Below are 24,989 nucleotides of genomic sequence, written 5' to 3'. Positions count from 1 at the left end.
TATATTATGTTTATTTAATTAATTTTCCCAACTGTCGATCTTCATCCGCTGGATGATACTGACAATAAGATTTTGTTTTTCTAATTCAGTAATCACTAATTTCAGGGGTCTAATTACGTGAGCCAGAATATGGAATACAATTAGACGTTTGTGATGTGGCTACACCTATTTTGTACACATATTATATATAGATACAAGTACAAAACTCAAAAATACAATAAAATAATAAATCTGAAGAGTAATTTAATTAACTTGGACCAACAAATTAATTAAGGATGGCACGATTCTTGGGCACCGTCAAATTTGGTCGATATAATATCTGTGTCATCGGAAGCAGGCCAACGGTTAACCAGATAATAGTATATATAGATTACGGTCGACTTGATAGTAGATAAACTACATCCAACAGCACTAATCTAAATGGAGCGACCTGAAGAGTTTTCAAGTTTAAATAAATTATAGAATCCTATAGCCATCTACAAATGATGAAAATATTTTTCACCGTCATCTCTGTGTCTATTGTTTTTGCTTTTAATTAACTAGAGTAACGAAGTCAGTTAGTTAGGGGAGGATTATTAATTAATTAATTATACTAAGGACCATATATATATATGTACTCCTCCGGTCCTAATTATAAGACCCAATTGACTTATTTGAGGAGATTAAGGAAGTAAGTTAAGTTGGTTATTTATAATAAATAAGTGTTGTCATTCCTAAAATATCCTTGCTAATTAAGCATATTGGCTAAAACTATCATTATTAGAAGGATTATCTTGAAAAAAAATGCATAAATATAAGAAACAAAATGGATTGGGTCTTATAATTAGGACCAAATAAAAAGTCAAATTGGGTCTTATAATAAGGACCGGAGGAGTATATATTTTTATGTCTTTCAACTCTTTCTCACCTATGTAATCTTTGCTAATAATACCAAAACAATACACATGTACTGTCTTCACCAGCGTCAAAATTTATCTAACGAACTTACATTATGTGAGGTTTTCTATTAGAACTATATAGAATCACGTGATGGGTCGGCCCTTTTTCCAGTTTTTAATTAGAGAAACCTAGCTAATTGTGATTTGGTTATGATAATCAGGTCTATTTACAGGGATTATTAGAAGTTTTGATGATTGGTTAATTATATTATATATATATATATATATATATCACATCGAAGCCTGTCGCGGCGGCAGGAGATGGAGAGATCAGAGGTGCATATGTGGCACACCTAATAATGAGGAGAAAGCCAGGGGAACGAACAAATTAACAAAAAGCAAGACTTGTTTAGAAGCTAAAACAAAGCAATGATGATGATGATTAGTTGTAAATTAATTTTCAGAAAGTTGCAATACTGAGAGAAACGAAGTGAAATGATTAGCGTAGTTTAGCAATAATTAATTATCATGACAGATGAGCCGCAAGCAGATGCTGAGAATATATGTAATTAATAAATATAAATAGTAGTATATAATTAAGCAGCCTGCAGTATAAGAAGCCTCGTCCTAATGAAAACGCTTATGTCACATACTTGTAATCTACACATACTCTCCTTAACCGAATCCTATACTTGACATTCCACATTTGTCCCTTTCTTTTCTCCTTGGACTCCTCACTTACTGCTTCATACACTAATTTAAGACACCCCCCCAAAAAAAAACACACACACACACACCCCATTAACGTAAATAAAAACAAACGAAAACATAAAGTTTTTATAATTTTCCGCTAAAGATTAAAGGGGGTTTGCTTGAAAGGCACCCCGCCCGAATCTGTGATCACTCAAACGGGGTTAGTACATTTCTTTAATAAACAGGAATAGTGGAGTGATCTTATATAATAAGAGGGGTTGACATGCTTTTAACGTGCACTTTCCTTCTTTTGCTTTGCTAGGTTAAGTAAATTTTTATCCACGCCTCCCTTCTGCTTGCCTTAATTATTCTACGTTCCATGGGAAAAAAAAAAAAGAGTGAAACCGACTCAGACTCAGAACGTTAACACCAACCTTTCTTGAACTGCTTTTAGTTTTGGGGGGGGGGGGGAATAAAAACTTTCCCTACACTTTTCCACTTTAGCAGTTACCACATCTGATCTGCCTCTAATTTCCATCTCTAATCCTCACCTAATTTCCTTTCTTGTACAAGCTAATCTTTGCTCACTCGCATACAACTCCGCTCTTAAGATCTAAATTAATTCTTAATCACATCCTGAATACTCAATATTACAAAATAGATAACAGAAAGCATGTTTAGTTATGGGCGAATTAATTAGGGGGGAGAGAGAGAGGTAACACCCAACTCAACTGAGAGAGGGGGGGGAAATATAATAATAGGAAGAGAGGGGAAAGTGTGGATAGGATGGAAGCGTGAGGGTGACGTGAAGTGAGAGCGCGTGAGAAGTTTCCTTGTGAGTGACACTTCGAAGGTTGGAAACGCAAGGAAGATTTTGGAGTGATGACAGACTCATTCAGAGTTAGCTGTTATATGTAACAAAGAGGAGGAGACGGCTTCCTCTTGGACCCCTCTTCCCCGCATATATATATAACTCTTCACTCTACACCTTTTCTTCTCACTTCTCTCATATCTCTCTTCTCTCTCTGCGAACACACGCTTATATGTATACACATAAATCTCTTCCGTCTTTGTGTAATAAGCTAGTTGACATGGAAGGCGCCGAGGAATTGGAGTTTGTGGGGCCGTCTGATAACCATGCCACCGTCACCCACATCGCCAAGGGCAAGCGGACCAAGAGGCACAGGCCCTCCTCGCCCTGTGCGGTCGTCGCGGCCATGACCTCCAGCTCATCAAGCGTCTCCGGGGAACACCTCAGCGCCGGTGGAGATTACGGCTCCATTTCGTCCACCACCACTACTCACGACGAGAGCACTGAGGAAGAGGAAGACATGGCTAACTGTTTAATTCTCTTGGCTCAGAGCGGGGATTCCCATAATCTTCAGCACCGACCTCAATCTCAAGCCGCCAGAACAGAACCAGCAGGAGGCAGCCGGAGATTCGCTGAGATGGCCACCGTCACGGCCGGTGCCGCCAAAGTTGGTTTGTTTGTGTACGAGTGCAAAACGTGTAACCGAAGTTTTCCTTCGTTTCAAGCGTTGGGTGGGCACAGGGCCAGCCACAAAAAGCCTAAGATGACGTTAGAAGATAAGAAACCGCCACCGCAGCCGCAACTCATCAACAGTTATGAGATCGAAGAAGGTCCAATAAAAAGCGTCCCTCAAATTTCTCTTCAACTAGGCAGTAACATGAACGGGGTTTTGTCAATCAACAAAGCGAAGATTCACGAGTGTTCAATATGCGGCTCAGAATTCACGTCCGGCCAGGCATTGGGGGGCCACATGAGGAGGCACAGGGCATCCACAGCAGTGGGCGCGCCTCAGGCGGTGGAAGAGAAGCCAAAAGTGCTGGTGTTGGATCTAAACCTGCCGGCGCCGGAAGAGGATCAGAGGGATTCCAAGTTCGAGTTTCCGGCGAAAGAAAAACCACTGGTGCTGTCTGCTCCGTCTCTGGTGGACTGCCATTATTAGGCCAGGGCGTACGTGGGAAAGCAAAGCAAGGAATTAGGAGGAGGCAAGAGAAAAACAAGTTATAATTATTGTTAATGGGGGAGAAGGATGGATGGAATGTGAATTATTAGCGTTAATTTTAATTTTACAAATATTGGCAAGTATGGATTCTTTGGATTATAATTATAATCAATAATAATAATTATTCCCATTTTGACAATAATAATCTAGTAGTCGTTGAATATATCGGAATACTTTGAGTGAGTAAGTGGCTAGTGTTCATGGTTGCCTTTCATTCACGAAAAGTGAGGGAGTGATAGGGCATCTTTCCTTTTCGTCAGTTCATAATTATATTTATTTCATATATATATATATTTGGGCGTGCATGGATGGAGCTCCAGTGTTGTTGTTTGTTTAACAAGAGAAGGGGGGGGGGGCTGGCTAGGGTTTGGCAGAAGCAGCACCACAACCAAAAGTCGTGGATTAGGTTCCTTTTGGGTGCTTTTCAATTATAATTATAATAAAGCTAAAAGATATGTCTCACACTCTGAGCGTCTCTTTCTTGCATCACCCACACTCTCTCCCTCTCACTATTCCATTAAATGCACAGAATAAAGCGTTCTCAATCTCACACTACTCACTCCATCTATGCCACTGCATGCCATATGCTCTCACACCTCCCCAACCCACCTGTACATATCTTTCATTTTCTGAGCCTCTCTCCCCCTCTCTACCTCTCACCTTCACGCACATATATATAATCACCAATATATATATATATATAGTGCATGATTTATATTCCTTTTCTCATGATATATATTATATTCCGTCTCTTTCCTCCGGCTTTAACCCTAACAGATTCACCTGATAGATGAGCCGGCATTTACAGTCTGAGTGACACTCGTCTGATGAGTGTTAGCTTACTTTGCAAGTATAAATTGGATTTTACTTTGTTTCTGAAAATGACAAGGTTTGAGGTTGGGTTGGATTTATCCCCAGAAGAAGTAAGGAGTGAAAGGGAAGAAGGGCAAAGGGATTATGCGTGGGAGGGGTTGGAGCCATACAAAGTTGATGCTTCCAAGAAAGATACTGCTAAGTCCGAGACCACAGACATCTGTATACATATTTGGATTGAGATTAATAGGCAGTAGGGTCCACTGACCCTTTGTTGTGGAGTGGACGACCCATCACCCATACTCTCGCAAGTCGCAACCTATCCCTCTCAACCTCACTCACTCACTCTATCAACTTGCAAGATCAATTTCATTTGTGTAATTCCACACCAAGATATTTCCAACAGATAGAATTCCCCTGTTATTACGGAGCATGCATGAGAGGGATGAGAGGTAATTAATTTAGGTAGAGAGAGTTAGAAAGAGAGAGAGAGAGATGGGAAGTAATTAATTAGATTAGGGGCAGCTAAGGTGAATGCTGGTAAGCAAAGCATGTGGGCACAGACATTGCGTGAGGTGTCCGAAGGCATAAGAAAATAGAGAGAGAGAGGGGTGGTTGACAATACAGGAGCACATGTAGTTGGGGAGAGGTTCCCTTGGTGTCATCCAACCTCTAGCTACCATTTTATTCTCTGCTTTTGCAAATATGCTTAGCTTATATCTCTCTTTTGTTATTATCCTCTCCCCAAGCAACTTCCCCCAATAATCCCATCATCACCATCCCATTTTTAATTCTTCCCCAACTTTCATCATTCACTACTCAATCTCATCCTTAATTTTCCTTCATCTCTCTTAGTAGATGTAGCTGTACAGTATTTTGTTATATTGGATCAAATTCCAGAATTATTGGGTTCAATTAATTTTAGCTTTTTCAAAAATGTTGTACACACTCGTACTTAAAATTTTCATCTTCTCTTTTTTCTCCTCCTTTTTATGTACCGTCTCCTATCTTAATTATAAGACCTCATTTATAATTTATAAACTAAGTCTTACAATTAAAACCGGAGTAGTTAGTTCACAATTTTTTCTTAACATTTGAAAGCGTCACTTTCTAAAGTTTATCATTCCCAATAATCTCCCCAGTCAATTTAGTTCAGTTGTTTATCAAATTAACATAAATTCAACCGAATTACCCACCTGATTTAATGGGATTCTTATATGGATTATTATGTGATTAACTTGCCATGCATAATGTTGAAAGATGAAAAAGAGCACTGAAATACCTAATGTATTTTGCGCAATATAATAGTCCATGAAGTTTGGCGGTGTTTTTATTAAAAAAAAAAAAAGCAACTCTTTTTGGTACGGGATATAATCATTTCATTTGTTTAACGACGACATGTAAAGGGTTCTGTTAGGCCAGTCCATCTCAATTACTCTGTTAAATTTACATCATCTAACAACAGAGGAACTAAATTGATTAAGGAAAGTTATTGGCGATCGATGACAGAGGATCGGACTCTGCACCAATGCCAAATTGAAGATTTTTGTGACCTTCCAGATAAAAACAAGGTACAACTTATAAATTATTGATCAGGCTTTTTGCCGCAGTATAGATGACACTTAATTCATCAATATATCAAAAAGAAGGCAGAACCAAGAGGCAGGGTGGGGAACTTAAAAACAAGCTTTGTCGGGTCCAAATGGCCTAAGAGACCACATTAACGATGAGCGAAGAGACAAGGGCATATGGGATGCCGAGATGGGAGAATCCTTTTGAGGAAAAGGAAGAAGAAGGTTTGAGTTAGATATTGAGGGATTATATTACTTAACCAGAAACAAGACAAAGTAGATTAGATTAGAGGCTATGGCGTAATTTTCAAACCCAACAGCTGGAAGGGCCGTACGAATAGCCTTTAGTTTTAATTACTGATGAAGGGAAACCACACAAGCAAATAAACACAGAGCATGTAGTTGTTATCCTATTTTTTTGCTTGGGAGTCTGTAGTGATAAAACCGGTCACGTTTTGTTGATAAGGACAAATGCCTCAGATATGCATGAGTTGGTTTACTATGTGGCTTCTTTGTCCTGTTTATATCCGCAAGCCATCTGCATCAGTTTTTTTCATGAATTATGACCCATAAAACAAAAGTAGGCATTGGCCAGCCTTTCTATTTGGGCAAATGGTGTTGAACAAATTTCGATCCCACCAAAGAATTGCTAATCCTTCTATAGATCCGCAGAGTTCGGCTCCAAATTAAGCAGAACCTAACCTTATCTATTACGGGTTTGGTATGCGATGGCGGATCAATTAATGTGGGTCGCTCATTTTCATCCCTTGAGTGGTGGTTCTTACTTTTGTGAAGTATGGCTACCTAAAATCTACTTCACTGCTTTGGGTTTGGTTGGCTCCTCCATGGCAAATACGGTGTTAACAAATATTGGATAGGCCACATATTGGATTATATTACATCAACACATGGCAGTATTGTTTAAACTGGTGCATGACCTGACAATAACGTGGTGCTATTTGTAACATTTGCCCATGCTTTTCAAGATAGATCTGTCCTCCTGAAGCCAATCAGCAAATCACAATGCTCTCCCCCGATAATATCCAATTTTGCACCCGTGGATAACTTGGTTTTGTCACCCTAGTCCTTTGTAGTCGGGTACAGAGGGTCTGGCTTTAAGCCACCCAAAATAACTCAGCAGAAAATAAAAGGATATTTATATCCCGTCATGGAATCTTCCTTTGGCTGGTCAGTGGGAAAAAGAGATAAGCGTATAACTAAATTGTTGCTTCAGCCAGTAATGGATTTGTTGGTTTAAACTGGCCACGTTTACTTAAATCTTAAGGATGAACAACATTATCATTCGCAAACAGTATAATTTCTTTTAAATTTTATTATCCGTTGATGAACCTGAGTTCCTATTAATTATGCAAAAGATGCGCACCAAATAATTAGTTGATCGTCACACGAATTGATTATCACATGTTGAACGCTAAATTGTAAACACTATTTGCATTATTGTTCCAGAGAATACTTTAACGAGAAATAAACTTTGCTGAATCAAGTCATTTAACGCCCAATGGTACGGAGGGACCAATCAATAACTGGGCGTTAAGACCTGGAAACCGCCTTCTAAATTTTCTTCTTCCCCCTTCCCTTTTCTTTCGGGCGTTGGTCGGAGTCAGACCAGTGACCGACCTAAGAAAACTACATCTGACATTTAGATTGGTCATTTGTTATGTGTCAATAATCTTATACTTTCGCCTTATTCACTCTTGGTCATTGCCTCCTTAAGTTTGCGTCATTTATTTCAAGACTAGGACAAGATGTCCTGCTCTGCTCTGTCACGTTTCGCTTCTGTGTGCTCGCAATATCTTTAATTGCATCTTTTCATTTAAAACTCTAGAAAATGAAATTGTTTCACAGGACCCACCAAAAAAAATTTACATGAAAAACAATAAACAACCGCTGCTAGAATATACGAGCTTAATCAGTCAGTTTCAGCAAATTTGTAGCCTTCCAATATGAGCATCCAAATCAATCAGAATCTGCATGAAACGCCACAATAAACAAATTATTGGACTCCGACGTATATTTCGATTTTCATTGCATGGATTGCAGCTCAACATAACCTCAATTAACACAATAAGAACTAGCTGAGGAGATTTCCTCCACTCAAACAAACTACTTGTTCATTTCCATGCACCAATCATTCCAATACTGGAACCATGTTCATGAGAGTTAATCACTTATAAGTGGCACTCAGAGGTGTTAAGTCGGATAGTTAGTACCTTAGGCTGAAGCAGGAAGCTTGCACCAGCAGACGAAATTTCAGAACAGGCTGTGCTTAGTTAGCAAAAACATTCAACCGAACTCTAGCTGTAACTTCAGGATGTAGCTTTAACTCTGCAATATACTCTCCTGTTTCCCGGATCTCTGGAAGAGAAACAATTTTCTTGTCCACCTCCCTGAAGAGTTGACAACATAAAATGAAAAAGGAATGAATTATAAACAGAAAACAAAACATGAAGATCAATTCATATTACCAAAGAAAAATATACTCAAGCGCCATCTACTACAAGATCAAGACAGATGAAGTAGGGAACATAGAATCATCAACTACCCTCAACAATAAATCTCGAGAATGAGGATGACCGTTTAGCATATGGCCAGTCATATTTGCTCAAGTGCTGTCACTTGAAGGCAATGGAGTCGCTAACAAAACAACAGGCACATTCAGTTTTGAAAACCAAACCCCCCCCCCCCAAAAAAAAAAAAAGTTTTCAGATAATTTGTGCAAAATTTTCAAAAGGAGTTGTATATATTGAGAAGACTATCGTACCTCTGAAGCTGTGCTTTGATTATATCAACAAGATCTTGAGCTGTAACACTAAGAATGGAAAAAGAAAAAAAATCCATGATCAAATCAAAGTAGATTTGAATTTAAGGGCATAAGTTAACTGCTTAGAATGGAACTGGTCAGAGCTCACCTTCCAAAAATTTGTTTTCCTTTACCACCTTTACGCTTCACCTTAAAAGCTCCGACTGTTTCAAAAATAAGAGCAAGTTGCTGTGCCTCTTCTTTTACCTGGAGAACAATGAGCTTAGATAAGTCTAGCATCTATGAAAACGAAGTTGGAGAAACAACCATGGTACAAACTTTAAAAAGAAAATAAAACGTATTGCTCAAACATCAGACCAAAAATAAAAAGACAAGAGGAAGGATGATGATGAAGAAATTTCATGTTTAGCAATCTGTCATGTGAAACTCAGTTTCAGCCTCGATGAAACTGTTCTACGTAAAACTTAATAGCATAGCATTGATTACCTCCTACTCCAAGTCAATAACAGCAAGCTTTGCAGTGTACAACCACAAAATGTTCTGCTAAATAGTAATATGAGGAATAGGACAAATTACCCGTCTTTTCTCAGCCTCAATTCTTTCCTCCTCCATCTTCATTTCCCTGGGGAGAGAAATTAATTAAAATGAGATATAAGACCATACAAGGTCAAATTATCCCAAAACCGTTGTAGACAATGCTTTACTGCCTTCATTTTTAAACACTGATTACATCATTCATTACACAGAAAAATCCAACCATGAAAGATACGTTGCATTCAGATAAGGCTGACTGGAAATTTAATTAGTCAGTCACCATAACTTGCCTATAAGACTTGTCAAGCAGAAACGGTTGGATTGTGACTTTTTAATTAAGAAGTATCAACTATTCATAAAACAAGAAATGTAGCTATTTTCAGCAAAAGGGCACAAGTACAATCCCACGTCTCAATGAATGTATATTGCAGAAGTTCCAATGTCCGACACTATTTTATGGAAACAAACATAAGCTCAACCGTAACATTAAAGCCGCGTTGATGTAATATAAATAAACTAGACAAGTTTCCCTGTGCATCATACAGAGTCAGTAATAATATTCACTATTCATGAATTATGAATAATTGACCAAGATTCTTACATAGGCTTAATTTGTGAAGCTGAGAAAAGTACTTGGTGTGTGCAACATGCTGAATACAGTTGAAGAGTTGCAGCTCGTACGATTAAACTGAATACATGGTTTTTCATTATAAAAGAGTAACTATTGGATAAGTCAATATTGACCAAATGTACTTATTGTTAGCAATGAACCTTGTTGTAAGAAACGAATCTTATGATAGGCTGCACAACAGTACCACTCCAGAACCTATTGCCATAGTTTATAATATCATGCTTCCATGTTTCAGTTTTCCCCTTTAGCTGTACTGTTACAAAATTAGAGGTAAAGGGAAAAAAACTGAAAGAGGGAAGCCAAGACGAGTGCAAGAGACGATAAAATGTTGGTATTTTTATTTGATAGACCGTAGTCTATTACTAGGAAATTACAAACTCAGTAAAAAGCAAACAGAGGCTAAATTGGAGTCAAAAACTAGATTCCTATTGATTTGCAACATACAATACCTTGTACTAAGCACATAAACTGTCTACGACAGATTCCCTTGTCTGCGAGATAGTGAGCATAGTTATATTTCCTAAAAATTTCTACTTGATCCTATTGTTGGAATTACAAGGGACTATCCGAGAACGTTCTATATCCACTGAATTTTATTTTATATTTTAAAAGGCAAATTGACAAGAATAAGTGAGGCTGTAAAATACTTAAGAAGATAAATGATGTTGTTAAAATAGGTCACTTGTAGGTCAAGCATAGTTTGATAAGACATTACTTGAGCAGCAAAGGAGTGACAATCTGGGCCTTTCCCATGGGAAGCAGATAATTTCTGAAAAAACCAGCCCTCACGTCAAGAAGTTGCCCTTTCTTTCCAAGATCAGGCATGTCTTCCTTCAGGATAATCTGACCTCACGGTAAAAGAGCAAGATGGAAGCAGCAGCAGCAGCCCATCATAATGTGGGAAGTTAAGTGCAATAATTAGTCAAAGAACTCAGACTAGGCTACACAGGAATTAACAATAATCAGGAACAAAAGCGACTGCCTAGCTTGCGTTCCCCTCCTCTCCTACTTCAATGGAAGACAGAGCTTTTATTTTTCCCCTTACGGTTTCAAAAGTAACCAAATAAGGTAATTAAAAACTTCGAAAACATAGATGATAGTCCAAATTATCCTGTACAATAACCCCACTACCTTTCGAGTTTTCTTCGTCTTCTTTTGAGCAAAAACCACAAAGACCCTCTTATTGTTGGGCAAGTTAGTGCCTTCATTCAATCTTTCACCAATGCTCTGCAGCAGAGACGAAGAACTCCACGAGAGATTAGACACCACGGATGCCATTGCAGTCCGCTGCACCCAAAGCTCAACTTGCCGCGTGTCTCCCTCTCTTCGCGCTAGTCTTATCTTTACCTCCGTGCGCCCAGCCGGATGGCGACATGTCGTTTATTCAACTCCTCACCGACGGCAACGACATTGTCATTGTGGGTCGTTCACATTAAGTTTGTTGTTATTCTTATTATTATTATTATTTTTGGTGGCAAACCCATAAAGCTCGTTAATAAGGAATTAATAACAGTGAGAGGACGAGAGGTTTTTTTCGGATAAAAGGATTAAAAATATTATTAAAAGTAAAGCTTACGTTTGTTTTGGCCCAAAGTATTAGTATTAACTTTATATTTAGCCCATATATTTATTCAAAAAATCAATGTTTTATAAATTTATTTCTAATCGCTGTTGGTTTTGATAAATCACAGTGGTTATTTGGTCGTAAGGGAATTTTTTATTCATAGAGAGCCACGGAGCACGTGAAGGATGATTTTAAAATTGTATTGAAAGGTCAAGCTTCGTCCAAAGTCTGCTTTACGAAGGAAGTCTTTTTTTTCCTATGATCTACGTAACAAGATTGGGGCTAATGGAATATGAGTAAAGATGTAGATGATATATTATCTCCGGTCCTAATTATAAGAACTAGTTGACTAATTTGAACAGATTAAGGAAATAAAATAAGTTAGTTATTTATAATAAATGAGCGTTGTTAGTTATTTATAATAAATAAGTGTTGTCTTTCCTAAAATATCCTTATTAATTAAGTTTATTGGTTAGAATGCCATTATTAAAAGGGCTACCTTGGAAAAAAAATATAAATATGAGAGACAAAACGAATTGAGGTCTTATAATTAGGATCAAAATAAAAATCAAACAGGGTCTTGTATTAAGAACCAGAGGTAGTAATTTTCAAATATTTATGATATTTCATGTCTAAAAAACTTGTTTTAATATTTTAATGAGACGCCGGATGTGCAATTCTGAATTTGCTAGCCGGTATGAAAAATTTATTCTAAATAGCAAGTTTTAACAAGAACAAGCAAACCAGTCAAAATAAATAACCAATCAGTAATCAACAAGGGTAAACAAACCAGATATCGCTGATTTAACGCGTTGAATGGAGAAAAATGCACTGCCTATGGGAAGGCGCAATTGATTTGGACTCTTTTAGGAGAAAGGTATCGATCAAGAGGCTGACATCTGAATGCATGCTGAGGCCCTTCACAATTACTATATAATAATCAATAATTCAGTCCTTAATTAATATAAAATTCATTTCAGTATTAATCGACGTTCTCATCTATGTGTTCTTTTCACATCGATCAAACAGAAGGTGAGGGATTATAACATTAATTATGCTATTCTCAATTCATCTCTCTCTCTCTCTCTCTCTCTCTCTCACTCTCACAAAAAAAATTACACGTTTTAATAAAAGTATTCATGCACACCTGTTATCAAAAACAAATAAATAATGCTCATCTTAATATTTATTATGTCATGTCTTTGAGCAAAACTCATATTCAAGCTCCACGAAAAGGCCACCTCAAATGCTTCCTTTCTCTCCATAAATATATTACAGTTATGTTAGTTAAGAGTCCTCATACTACGTGGTAAGAGATTTTGAATATTATTATCGCACCGCCATCATACTCTGTATCCATCGTGTGTGCTTTCTGGCTGCGCAAGCCGCCTTTTTAATAAGTTTGGGTTATTATTGCATATTGTAAATTCCAGAGTTTCTCTGAAGGGCAAGCTACGATGACGCCATCTTATTTCTGAACATTTCAAACCTTGCCAATGAACTGACTATTGAGTTTTAAAGGCAAAAATGAACTCTCTATAAACAGGAGAGAAGAAGAAGTGGACAAGAAGACGAAATCAATTTAAAACACTCAACGTGTGATTGGTCGTCCAATGAAGCTACAGTCAACATATTTAAATTAACCCTTTCAGTTAGCAATAATTTTCTTTTTCATATTATTTTCTTTTGGTTACATGCAGGGGAGGTTGGAACTGGGGAAGGATTATATTTCCTGTTAGCTCACATAGTTGACTTATTGTTGTATCCCTGCGTGTCTATTTATATTACCCAATAGTTTTAATCTTTCTTATAAATATTGGAGAATCGTCTCTCATGCCTCTCTTTGTACTCCAGAACCCAAATTCAGTCACAGCTCACATCTCCTCAGAAACATCTGAAATTCAAGTGAGAAATCGATCATCAAAAAATGATTTCAAGGGCCACAGCTTCGGTTTCCCAGATCTCTCTCAAGGCCTGCACAATATATTTCCTGCTGCTGCTGCTGCTGTTAATCTGGTTTCACCCTCTGTTGAATCAGCTCCCTCTCAATCAACCTCGCTCATGTTCAATCTCTCCCTCCTCAAAGACAGGCTCACTCATGTCCAGACACTCGCGGGTATTCTTATTTCCTCGGATCAGACCTTACCAGACTCTACCTGTACAACCTTAGCCAGTATGAATTCTATCATCCAGGAATTCATTGTCACTGCCTCCTCCATGGTGCTCACGTGCCAACACATGTTCCTTAGTTTCTCTCCACCACCAGGTACCCATTGCACTGAATCCAACTTTGGCCATTATACAAGTATGCACAGTAGTAATAATACGAATAACATAGCTCCGCACAGAGAGCAAGGTATCTTCTCTAGTCCTGATGATCAAACCTTGAACTGGTTCGGTGGTGAAAGCTATGATACCAACAATAACTGCGTTAATAATCTCAAGGATGATGATCCGAGTGCTGGGCTTAGTGAAACGAAGAGAGAATTGTCTCAAAGGGATGAGACCGATGAACCAAAGAACGAGGACATAATCGAATTGGATGCTGCTGATTTGCTGGCCAAGTACACACATTACTGTCAAATTTGTGGGAAAGGGTTTAAACGAGATGCGAATTTGAGGATGCATATGAGAGCTCATGGGGATGAGTACAAGACAAGTGCCGCCTTGAGCAACCCGATGAAGAATAGAGACAAAGAATGTTCGATGAGCACGTTCAGGCCTAAGAAATACTCATGTCCGCAGGAAGGATGTAGGTGGAATCAGAAGCATGCCAAGTTTCAACCGTTGAAGTCAATGATATGTGTGAAGAATCATTACAAGAGAAGTCATTGTCCGAAGATGTACGTGTGCAAAAGGTGCAATTTGAAGCATTTCTCAGTGCTGTCTGATCTGAGAACACATGAGAAGCACTGTGGGGATCTCAAGTGGCAGTGTTCGTGTGGTACAACGTTTTCAAGGAAAGACAAGCTCATGGGCCATGTTGCTTTGTTCGCCGGGCATGCTCCAGCTGTCAGTGGCTTGTCCTATTCTGGAAAATTGGTCGAGCAGCAGGCATTGCAAATGCAGGAAGATGGCGGTAGTGCAAGATCATATGTTTGATATATACTAGTGTGTTGGATTTTGGATAAATAAAAACTGCATATTACACAGTTAACCACGTGCAGTTCTATATATGAAAGCTCAAAATTGTCTTGTGATTCGACTTTTAAGTTATCTAACCGTGAGCCATGAGACAGGATAGGAATTTGAACTTTGTAGCATCTTGTAATTTTAATACAGTTTTTTTCCCCCCAAGAACAGTTAACTACAGAGGTAAACTGAAATATACTCTGTTATGAGTCCCCCATTGGAGAATTTAAGGTCCGTTTGGTATAAAGTATTAAAAAAAAGATAGGGATTAGGATTGCAATTCAAAAAAAAATCAATAAAAAGTATTTAACATCAATAATTGCTTGATATATGGGATTAGACAAAATGGTATTTCTCAATCCCACATTTATGGGTTTGTCTAATCTCATGTATCAAGTAATATCCCATTCTAAACTCTTTTTTAATAGATTTTTTCAATTTTAATTTCAATCCTTATCCCTCATTTCATTGCTTCACACCAAATGAGATCTAAGTTTTGTGGGGTTTATAAGTTCAATGTGTTCTCCCTCCTAATAGGTTAGTTTTTTGAAATTGGGCTCTCCGAGTGAAGCACTGTAAAGTAAAGCCACCGAGGACGTGGCTCTCGAGGGGAGTTCTCTATTATGAGTCACACATTGAGGAATCTCACAAATATTATGGGATTTATAAGTTTAAGAGGCTCTCCCTCCTAATAGGCTAGTCTTGTTTGACTTTTATCTTGATTATAAATATAAAATCCTAGTCTACTTTATCTCTTATATTTATTCATTTTTTTTTCTCAAAATGCTAATTGTAGTAATGATAGTTCTAGCCGATACACTTGATTGACAAGGATATTTTAGGGGAAAAAATAACACTTATTTATTACAAATACCTAACTTAACTAATTTTCTTAATCTACTCACAACTAACTCTTATATAAAGACCAGCGGTAATATAAGATATGATTGGAAGAAAGCTTAAATGGGAATGAGTTTGTTGAGTCTTCAATGGCTTGAGACCATGTACAAGAGAATGTCCTTAACTCTCGAAACAATCAAGTGAAATATCAGCTCTAATGCTCTACTAAGTGATCATATACCACTAATAAACATAAATTACATTTGTTGGACCATGCTGACACACGTCTCGACAGATTGTTGTTGTTGAATCCCTTCTAGCAATTCTTTTCATTGCTCCCTTTCTTGGCATTCTTCAGCTATAGTCTTCAACCTGCACAACCCTATCATTGCACGTAATTTTCTCTGCATTCTTCGTTTACAGTCATTGTAAGACCTGCACTTACATTGCCATTTTCAAGATTACGAAGAGCTTAGAATCAACTATTTTTTTTGGGCTAAGGTGCGCTCAGCACCCTGAACTATTTACCTAGGTGCGTCCAGTGGCCTAAAGTAATTTTGGGTGCATCCAGTGTCCTAAACTAATTAAAATGGTGCATCCATATCCCAGACTAACAGAAATATTATGTTTAACTGTTACTTTCCTGACTCAGTTTAAAGTTGACCCCAGATATTCTAAATGGCGGACATATGGACATTTGATATGTATTATTCTTACGCAAAATTAAATTTATTTCCTTCCTCTTCTTCTAAATAAATTGACTTTTGAGTAAGAATAATACACATCGGGTGCCCATGTGTCTACCATGTAGAATATCTGAGGTCAACTTTAGACTGAGTCAGGAAAATAACAGTTAAACATAACATTTCTGTTAGCCTGGGATATGGACGCATCATTTTAATTAGTTTAGGACACTGGATGCATCCAAAATTACTTTAGGCCACTGGACGCACCTAAGTAAATAGTTCAGGTGCTGGGCGCACCTTAACCCATTTTTTTTCCTGCTCGAAGTTAACAAAAAGGTTTTCGAGTTAATTGGTAACTAGGCAAACTGTAGGATACAGAAGAAAGCTATAAAGGAGCAAAGGTCAGCAAGGCAAGACTTCAACGGCTTATGATTCTATTCATCTTTGCTGATTATTTATTTAGAAGCAAATAATATTAAACTTGACTACCAAGAACATCATATTAATTAACCCCGACAACCATATTAAAACAACCAAAACACAGTATTTAGAATTTCTAATCCTCAGTGGTGGAAGGTCGGGAAGGTTAGCAAGTTGTAAATTTAACACTAGTTTAGTATCATTGATTAGGAAAATTAAAGACTAGTAACTGACAAGTGTTGATGTTGAACACTATGTAAGTATTTACTGTGAAAAAGCCCAAGAGGCATTTGGCTTTTCTTTGTCCAGCACGCCCTGGTCTAAGGAATATGCTTGAAAACTAGATCGTAGTAACTGAGTTGAGGAAAGTGCAGGCATGCCTACAGAATTGACGCATGATAGGGCCTACTTTGCATGCCTGCAGAATTAATTACTTTAATGTGCAACGTGGGGCCATAATGCGTCACTGACGAACGTGCACGATTCATGCATTCACAAATGACACCACAAACATAATATTCACGCAATAGCTACTGATTAGGCTTGATTGCAAATTTTCGTCAACGAATTAGGCCCCACGAGCTTCTGTGGCTCAAGTACACTCTTCTCCCAGTTTAATATATACTGCTATCCTTACACTGCGTTTGGCTCGACGGAAGAAAGTGAATGGAAGAGATTTTTATCGAGGAAAGAGGAGGAGAGGAGAGGGAGAGGGAGAGGAGGGATTTTAATGATCTTCTATTTGGATTGATTGATAGGGAGGGAAGGGAACAATTTTAATAATACTCTGTTTTGTTTTAATAAAAAATTGACTATTTTAACCTCATAAAATTTGAATGAATTTTCTCATTTTTTTTATTTTATAAAGACTATGTAATACCTCACATAATTATATCAATATACGTAACAAAATATTTAATTTAAAAGTCTATACATATTTCTAATACTTCAAACAACTCATAATTTCAAAATATTTCTAACATAACAACAAAATAAACTATTAAAGTCTTATAGTCATGGCAAATAAAAATATAACATAGCATGTGTTGAGAAGTACAAAAGCCTTCACGGCTCACTCCATTGGTGCCTTCCCTTGATTCTTACTAGATTCTTCGCCTGAAAATTGTTAATATAGGGGTGAGATCAAACGTCTCAATAACTACTGAAATTCTAACCTGTAAAAGCAAATCATATATGATAAACCAAAAATCTGTTTATATGTGTGTATATAAATATATTAAAAATCACATATTTGATACATTCAATTCAATTTTATTTTTCTAATATATCCAAAAATAATGCAATATGCTGCCTCCCTTATATCACCGTCCACCCTTATACCGCTGACTGGAACCATAGGCTAACACATAGTCCAATAGGAACTAATCCATTTTACTGAATTATTCCAAGCTCACAGACACAAGAGATATATCCGGCCAAAGATATAGAGCTCAAGCTCAGACTATGGCTCCCCTCCTTTGTGAATAGGGAGGTGTCACATGTCCCACAGCTCCAATGAATTCCTGGCCAAAGGAAAACATGGAAGAAGGGGCCCTAACAAGTGCCATCCATGTGCACCGAGTGATGGCATACCACGTGGTAATTTTATATCCATGCAATCTCTTTCTATCCTTAGCCCAACAATGCATGTCAGGTGCCGATAATGTTACATCATAAATACGTCCTCAAATATTTTAAAGATAAGATAGCAAAAAACTCATATACCATTTATAACAACTCAGGACAATTCCTTAGCCATCAATATATTTAAATATTGATCATAATTAATAGCAATAAATCTTAACAAAATCAAATAACATATCAAAACATTTATTTGAAATCATAATACTACTTTTCAGTATGATATAAAAATTAGTAAATCCATAATATAATCATACACAATTCACATGTACAAGAAAGAATTTTCAAAGTTACTGGTACTCTTTAGCTTACAAATATCACACAAAGATTACTCCCAAATTCTCAAGAGTCTACAAAATTGCACATAATATTTATTAATATAAAACACAAAACTATTCCAAAACTACTCTAAAATTCTAAAACTACCCTCTAAACCAAAATACATAAACATATAACTCTCCCAAATTTTTGCTATTTATAATAAATATAATATTTGAAAATATAATTTACATATAAGACTATTTAAATTTAATAACTTAAATATATATTTCTTACAATATAAATATTTTATATTAAAATCTCAACTATTTGTTATCGTCCCATTTAAAATTTTTCTTAGCTGAGGAACTCCTTTGAAGTATAAATAATTTTAATTTTTATAAAATTCTCAATTTACAATTCTTTATACTTCCAAAAATTATTTCCAAAATATACCTTTAACTTATTCAAATTTAAACCGATTAAAACCTCAATAATATATTAAATAACTCAAATAATTTATTTAACTCAAATTTAATCGGTAAAAAACATTCTATATCTTTAAATAACAATTTTTTTCACTAAAATCTTAATTTAAAATTCTCAAAATAATCATTAAAAAAAATAAACTGATTAAAATTCTTAATAATGTATCTTTAAATTTATACGATCATACATTGTCAAAACTCCATATTTACTCTATACCCAAACAGTAAAATTTTCTCTAAACATTATAATGATAATAATAATATAAAGCTATAAATATATAGGAAATATTCATAAAGAAAATTTGATAAAAAGAAGTATACTTGTGTACCTAAATGATTCCCAAAACTTGTCCCGACTTTCTGATCACGTATTGCAACTCAACTTCTCGCTCTCTTCTTCTCTTCTCTTCTCTCTCTCTCTTTCTCTTGTCTTTCGCTTTTTCTCTCTTTCGATCTCTTTTCTTCTGGCTTGAAAATATAACTAGTGAGGACGTTTAACACCCCTCTCATTTATATCCCTCCATCACTCCCTCCTAATTTTTCCACTTCCCTCCGCTTTTCCTCCCTTTTCCTTCTTCATTTAATACCCTTCCATTGTTTTTCCAACCTTCACCCATGTTTTTCTTTGTTCTTTATTAAAATCTTCTTCCAAATTCTTTCCTCATTATGCAACCACTCCCCCTCTCCCATCTTTTCCACCGAATTCGGTGGCAAAGATGACTTTTTTTTTATATAATAATATATTATTATATATTTTTAATTACAATTTTTTATAAAAAAAAATAGTATGTTACAGGCTATATATAATGCAATTCACCAATATTGATTTGCAAGACACAATCACACAGTTATAGGATATCAAGATAAAAAATCGTGAGTAATAGATTTCAATAAGAGAAAAAAACCTTGACGGTGAAAGAAAATGCTGACGGCCTCTTAGAATTAGAAGAAGAGAAAAAAAGGTTTACAAATGCTCACTAATTTGGAGACAATTATCTCAACAACCTCTTGCTAAATGTTCAAAAAACTCTCTTATGTAGAATGTTTACGACTAATTAGGGGTTAACAAATCGAAAAGATATATGAGAAATTAAAATATTATCTCTTATCTCTCATCTAAAAAATCCCAATTTTAGAGAGAAGCTAGAAGGGAAAAGGAGGGAAGAAGAGCCCTTTCTCTCTTTAAAAAATATTTTAACCAAACAAAAGAAGGAGAGTTTTTTCTCCTCCCCTCTTAAAAATTGCACGAGCCAAACAAGAGGAGGGGAGCAACTTCCCTCCTCTCCCCTCCTCTTCCCCCCCTCTGAAAACCTGGTACCAAACATAGTGTTAAAGCCTATTTATAGCAAATAAATGATAATTAAAAGTTAATTAATATTCAAGTATTATTTGTATATGATGCCCTTCATTTACACCGAATTGCACGCCAACACGGTTCTCTAGATTTTCCTCTTTATCATCATAAGTTATGCGGATGAATATTGATAGTATATATAATTATTAATATAAATCATTTTTAAGTACTTCATAAAAAATTAATAATTTTCATTAACACTGTATATAATTCGCTTTGACTTTCGTCTTTATTCTTTATAAATATCATGAATTTGAACAGCATATACTTTCTGTTTCTTCACTAAAAATTGACAATAAAGATATTTTCGAAATAAAACAATTAATATTCCGCTAAATCTTACAAAGCATTTGAACCATAAAATTTTTCTAAAAAATAAATTATACAAAGGACCAGCAGGAAGTATTTAATTTAATGGACTGATTTTGTTTAAAAAATTGACGAGGACATATTTTAAAAATAGAAGAAAGGGCCGCAATATGGGGAAGATAAAAGGGGTTGCATTATTTATCATGAAACGTTCTGAGTTCCGTTATCACGCCTTTAGCATCGAGAGGCTTTATTGCACCTACGCATGTGTTTACAAGTGGAAAAAATTCATATAACAGCCTCACGGAACTTTAATTTATAGCTATGCTCCTTGACAAGGTACTTGAAAACCTTTCCAGTCTTTGCCAGAAAGAAAGAAAAGAAAAATGTCGGTGATTAAGATTTTGCTGTGTTCATCTGTATATACACACACAAAAGTGTGAATATATATCTCAGTTTTACATTTGTTTGTTGAGCTTTAAACTTTGTTTACAGCCAGCCATTTGCAAAGGCTTTGGTTCGCCAGGATTCCTACAAGGGCTATGAGGCGTGTCTACTGTCTAAATTCTAATCAATATCAGCATGCACGTAATCAACAAATACAAAATTCTTTTGGAGTTCATTTAAGGCAAAGGCCAAGCCAGCGCTAGCGACTGCAAGTCCGGCCAGAACTATCCGGAGATATGTCTCTGAAGGGATCCCCGACGTTGCACCAAAAACAACTGTTGCACCGATCAGAATCTTCTGCAACGTCTGGAATGCTGTATAAGCTCCTTTACATGATGAACACTTGAGAGTGTGCTGTTCAAATCTATCCAACATCTGCAGAACAACAATGCTTTATTCAGGATGCGATTGATTCTCAAACCAAACAGAGACTTCTTCATCTTGGACTTTGACATGGGGGTATGGGTGTAGTACAGTAAAAATCAAGGAGCAACTGAGCCAATCAATTCATAAGAAGCACATCTGTGTGCGCTTTTAAGAGGAACCAACAATTGTTTTGTTCAAAAAGGATTTTATTCTTGGTTTGTGGAAAGAGGTGATGCAATTTCAAATAGAGCACGTTCAAGTATTCATACCTGCCGTTTTGTTAGAACTGTTGATGGTAACGGCTGCTGGCTGCTCAGGCCGAACCATTCAGGCTGGCTATTTCCATGTCGCCTTAGCCAATTTCGAAATGCCAAGACAAAGCGATCTGCCTGTGTTGTGTGAAGGTGAGCTTTGTGTACTCCTTGTTAACATCACCGGACCCATCACTGGTCTCCGCAAGAAATATTTTTTCTTGGCCTTGAAGAACAATCATGTCTCCATCATACACCTTGTTTGAGGTCCAATGTTCATACCATCTAGGAACCACCTGAGACATTCATAAGGCATAAGTAAATGCCCAGGTTAAGAAGCTCGGAGCCTTAATCAAAGAAAACAAAATGACAGCCTGAACATGGACTTCTTACTTGCCACCATGCAGGTCCAGGCACTGTGAACTGGAAAAAGTTTCGGGCACTGCAAACAATGGAGCGAGTCTTACCAGGTGCCATGGGGACATTGAAAAGAACATATCCATATTACCCATCTTTGGTCACCAACTATTGGAAGCTTGTTATTAATCTCTATTCTGCAAAAGTAATACAAGTGGGTTTAGATGTAAAAACAATGACGTGCGGAAAAAGAACAATGACAGTATACCAAAACAAAGTAATTCTTATTGAAAGTCATCTTGATAGCACATGAAACAAGAAACAGCAAGTCACGCCTGCCTTCAACTGCACTATTATATGCCTACCAACTCCATGAATACACATTCAGGCATAATTCGAAGAAGCAGACAGTTAATCTAGAATTCATCCACCTCATATTGTCCCCATACTAGAGGTACAAAGAAATTTCAGAAGGTAAAAAGAAAAGGCAAAAAAAAAAAAAAATTCCAGAATTGTATTAGATTAAGTTAAATACAGAATTCATTCACCTATTGAGGATGCATTGATACTAAATACTCATTTTTGTTTTGAATGTGAGTCAAGATGCTTATGACTTGATACGCAAAGAGCGTTGAAACATTAACAGAACTCAACTGTACAAAATTCTTCCATATCATATTTACTCAGTAACGAAGAAGGCACATGGAAAAATAAAACGAAACACCTGAAAAATTTACTTCCAATACTAAATCCTCAGGCTTACTTGTTCATATAATAACAGGGGCAACAAATTTGGAACTGATTCGTGGGTTCCATCATCGTTAGCTCCAGCAAAGCCCCATGGACCACTACCCTCCAACTTGAATGGCAAAGGCTTTGCCCTATCTCTCCTTCCTGTCACCTGTAATTAATTTGGCGCTAGCAATGTAACAGTTATCAAACTAAAATAAATCCAACTCCCACAACTGCATATTTGAGCGCTATCCTAATTTAACACTACATGTACTAGCATGGTCATGTTTCATAAGCAATGAGATGAAACATTTCCACAACAAGGGCCATGCATAGACAGAGCGAGCAGGTGTGCGAGGCTGGGAGATAAATAACGGAAGGTTTCCAAAGGCTCCTAGGCATGTACTAAAAGCAATGATCCCATAAACTGGTACGCACTTAGAACTACCGAACCAAATTCAGCAAAACCTATAACAATTTAATTGTCACAGGAGACTAGTTGGATCGTTAAGGAACATACGTAGCGTGAGGAATAAGTTTTGCTGAGATCAATCAAAATGTTGTACATGGAGAGAAGTTTTTCCTTACATCTCCAGATTAACTTCAAAGATTCTTCATATGCTACGTGCTACTGATCATGAGAATATGTCAATGAACGAAGCAAAATCTAATGAAAAAAACTGTCTACAGTAACTTTTATTGTGCTCGAAATGCTCCACCGGCAACGTGATGAACTATAAAATACTAATAATAAGAATATAGTATTTTAAATCGAGTTCTCAGGTTCAGAGACATTGTTCTTACCTTGTGATGAGCAAAATCAATGTGAGAAGGGTCGGAAACATTCTCCATGAGAGTATCATAGCCATAGAACAGATCGCGTTGAATGTTCACGGTGGCAAACTCTGGTTTTTCGAAGTCATCAGGCAACCTAAGCAAAACCATAACGCCATGCAGATCAATAAATATTCATTATTTAACAGTGTTAAAAACCGACAAACATCTCAAACTGTCCAAACACGCATAGTTTTAATGAACTTAAACAATTCAATGTGTATTAATTCAATCAAGCAATAAAATATTAAATCAATTACAATGGGGGCTTAGCGGCGCCGGCTTTTTCCAAACATTCTCATCCGCCACACAAAGAGGAGACCCTGAGACACCATGGTAGGGAACTTTGTGGCACATGCTAGGTGATCGAATAGCACGAGCTTCAGGACCTTCCGATGACGGCTGAGGGATCCTAACACAAGATCCACATCCATCAAAGGACCAGCCATGATAGGAGCACTGAAGTTGCCATCTTCATCAATCCGTCCTTCCTACAAAAATCAAACCGATTAATTTCATGATCTTCTCTGAGAGAGCGATATTATAAACCTAAAATATTAATTCAGATTAAAATTAACTAAACGAGGGGTAGTAAAAGAAGGACAAAGAGGAGAGCGTATATTACTGATAAGGGGGCAAGACGATGGGGGCATTTGTCGTCGAAAGCCACCCATTCGGATTTGGATTTGTCATACCACAGTACGATCTCGCGACCGAGAAGCTGAAATGGGGTAGGCAATCGAGGGTCCAGATCTTCAATTAAAGAAACTGGGTACCAGTGATCCCTCCAAGAAAACTTTGAAGAGGAGCTCTCGTCACTAAATTCATTCTCAGTTTCATCCTTCTCTGTTTCTGGAATTGATTGCTCAGGCTCAATGCTTGTTGGCGTAGCAACGCGTAAAGACAGGTTTCTGGGTCCATTCGGTTCTTTTTCTGGTGAAAGATTGCATATTGCTATAGGTATAAAGAGGAAAATTCAGAGTTTTGCTTCTCGTTGATAACACTGTGTCGATAGCAGCCAAGGCAGAGGTAGGGTGTAACAGAGCCATGGACGGAGGTTAAGAGAAGTTCAAGAGCAATTCACTGTAAGGGGAGCTCAGAAAATTTATGGTGTGTGTGTGAGAGAGAAAAGAGATTCAGATGGAACAAGAGAATACAAGAGAAGTAGGAACTCTTGAGAACTTTGCGTGCAAGTCTGAAATGTTTCTACCTATATAGCGGTGGGTCTGGAGCTCTTTCCAGACAAAAATGAAGTTCATCGCTATTGTCATTCTATAATCCGTTTTCTCCTCACGCTTTGGCTTTATTTCCGCGGTAACCAGTAACACTTCGCAGAGTTAACAACATGGTGACAGAGAGAGAGTAATTACCGAAGAAA

At 37.0% G+C, this 24,989-nt stretch overlaps 3 protein-coding genes and 1 pseudogene across 3 annotated transcripts; 2 read left to right on the top strand and 2 right to left on the bottom strand.

Moving 5' to 3' along the window:
* Positions 1–2,539: 2,539 nt before the first annotated feature.
* Positions 2,540–3,743, top strand: LOC114716135 (zinc finger protein ZAT5). Its single transcript, XM_028901068.1, has 2 exons — positions 2,540–3,550; positions 3,587–3,743. The coding sequence occupies exon 1, from the start codon at positions 2,615–2,617 to the stop codon at positions 3,539–3,541; it is 927 nt and encodes a 308-aa protein (XP_028756901.1). The 5' UTR covers positions 2,540–2,614; the 3' UTR covers positions 3,542–3,550; positions 3,587–3,743.
* Positions 3,744–7,789: 4,046 nt separating this feature from the next.
* Positions 7,790–11,252, bottom strand: LOC114716128 (50S ribosomal protein L9, chloroplastic-like). Its single transcript, XM_028901063.1, has 7 exons — positions 11,064–11,252; positions 10,648–10,775; positions 9,344–9,389; positions 8,916–9,013; positions 8,768–8,815; positions 8,217–8,393; positions 7,790–7,973 (listed from the first exon to the last, which is right to left on the bottom strand). Exons 1-6 carry the CDS (start codon positions 11,208–11,210, stop codon positions 8,273–8,275), a joined length of 588 nt encoding a protein of 195 aa, XP_028756896.1. The 5' UTR covers positions 11,211–11,252; the 3' UTR covers positions 7,790–7,973; positions 8,217–8,272.
* Positions 11,253–13,498: 2,246 nt separating this feature from the next.
* On the top strand, positions 13,499–14,690 carry LOC114716132 (protein SENSITIVE TO PROTON RHIZOTOXICITY 2-like). The gene has a single exon (XM_028901065.1). The coding sequence runs from the start codon at positions 13,558–13,560 to the stop codon at positions 14,596–14,598; it is 1,041 nt and encodes a 346-aa protein (XP_028756898.1). The 5' UTR covers positions 13,499–13,557; the 3' UTR covers positions 14,599–14,690.
* A 6,306-nt stretch (positions 14,691–20,996) lies between these two features.
* LOC114716130 (pheophorbide a oxygenase, chloroplastic-like) lies at positions 20,997–24,870 on the bottom strand (annotated as a pseudogene).
* Positions 24,871–24,989: the final 119 nt, after the last annotated feature.

The sequence above is a fragment of the Neltuma alba genome, unplaced genomic scaffold (assembly GCF_004799145.2).
Source record: "Neltuma alba isolate B1F8T4 unplaced genomic scaffold, ASM479914v2 tig00011644_pilon, whole genome shotgun sequence".
In the NCBI taxonomy this organism is placed as follows: domain Eukaryota; kingdom Viridiplantae; phylum Streptophyta; class Magnoliopsida; order Fabales; family Fabaceae; genus Neltuma; species Neltuma alba.
This window is presented reverse-complemented; position numbering and strand designations above follow the sequence as displayed.

Excerpts from the sequence above, each read along its gene's own strand:
- LOC114716135 (XM_028901068.1), top strand. The coding sequence starts at position 2,615 with ATGTATACACATAAATCTCTTCCGTCTTTGTGTAATAAGCTAGTTGAC.
- LOC114716128 (XM_028901063.1), bottom strand. The coding sequence starts at position 11,210 with ATGGCATCCGTGGTGTCTAATCTCTCGTGGAGTTCTTCGTCTCTGCTG. Across the intron at positions 9,390-10,647 it reads GTCACTCCTTTGCTGCTCAA|GGAAATGAAGATGGAGGAGG; the intron begins GTAATGTCTTAT and ends TTCTCTCCCCAG. Across the intron at positions 8,816-8,915 it reads GGAAAACAAATTTTTGGAAG|TGTTACAGCTCAAGATCTTG; the intron begins GTGAGCTCTGAC and ends TTCCATTCTTAG.
- LOC114716132 (XM_028901065.1), top strand. The coding sequence starts at position 13,558 with ATGTTCAATCTCTCCCTCCTCAAAGACAGGCTCACTCATGTCCAGACA.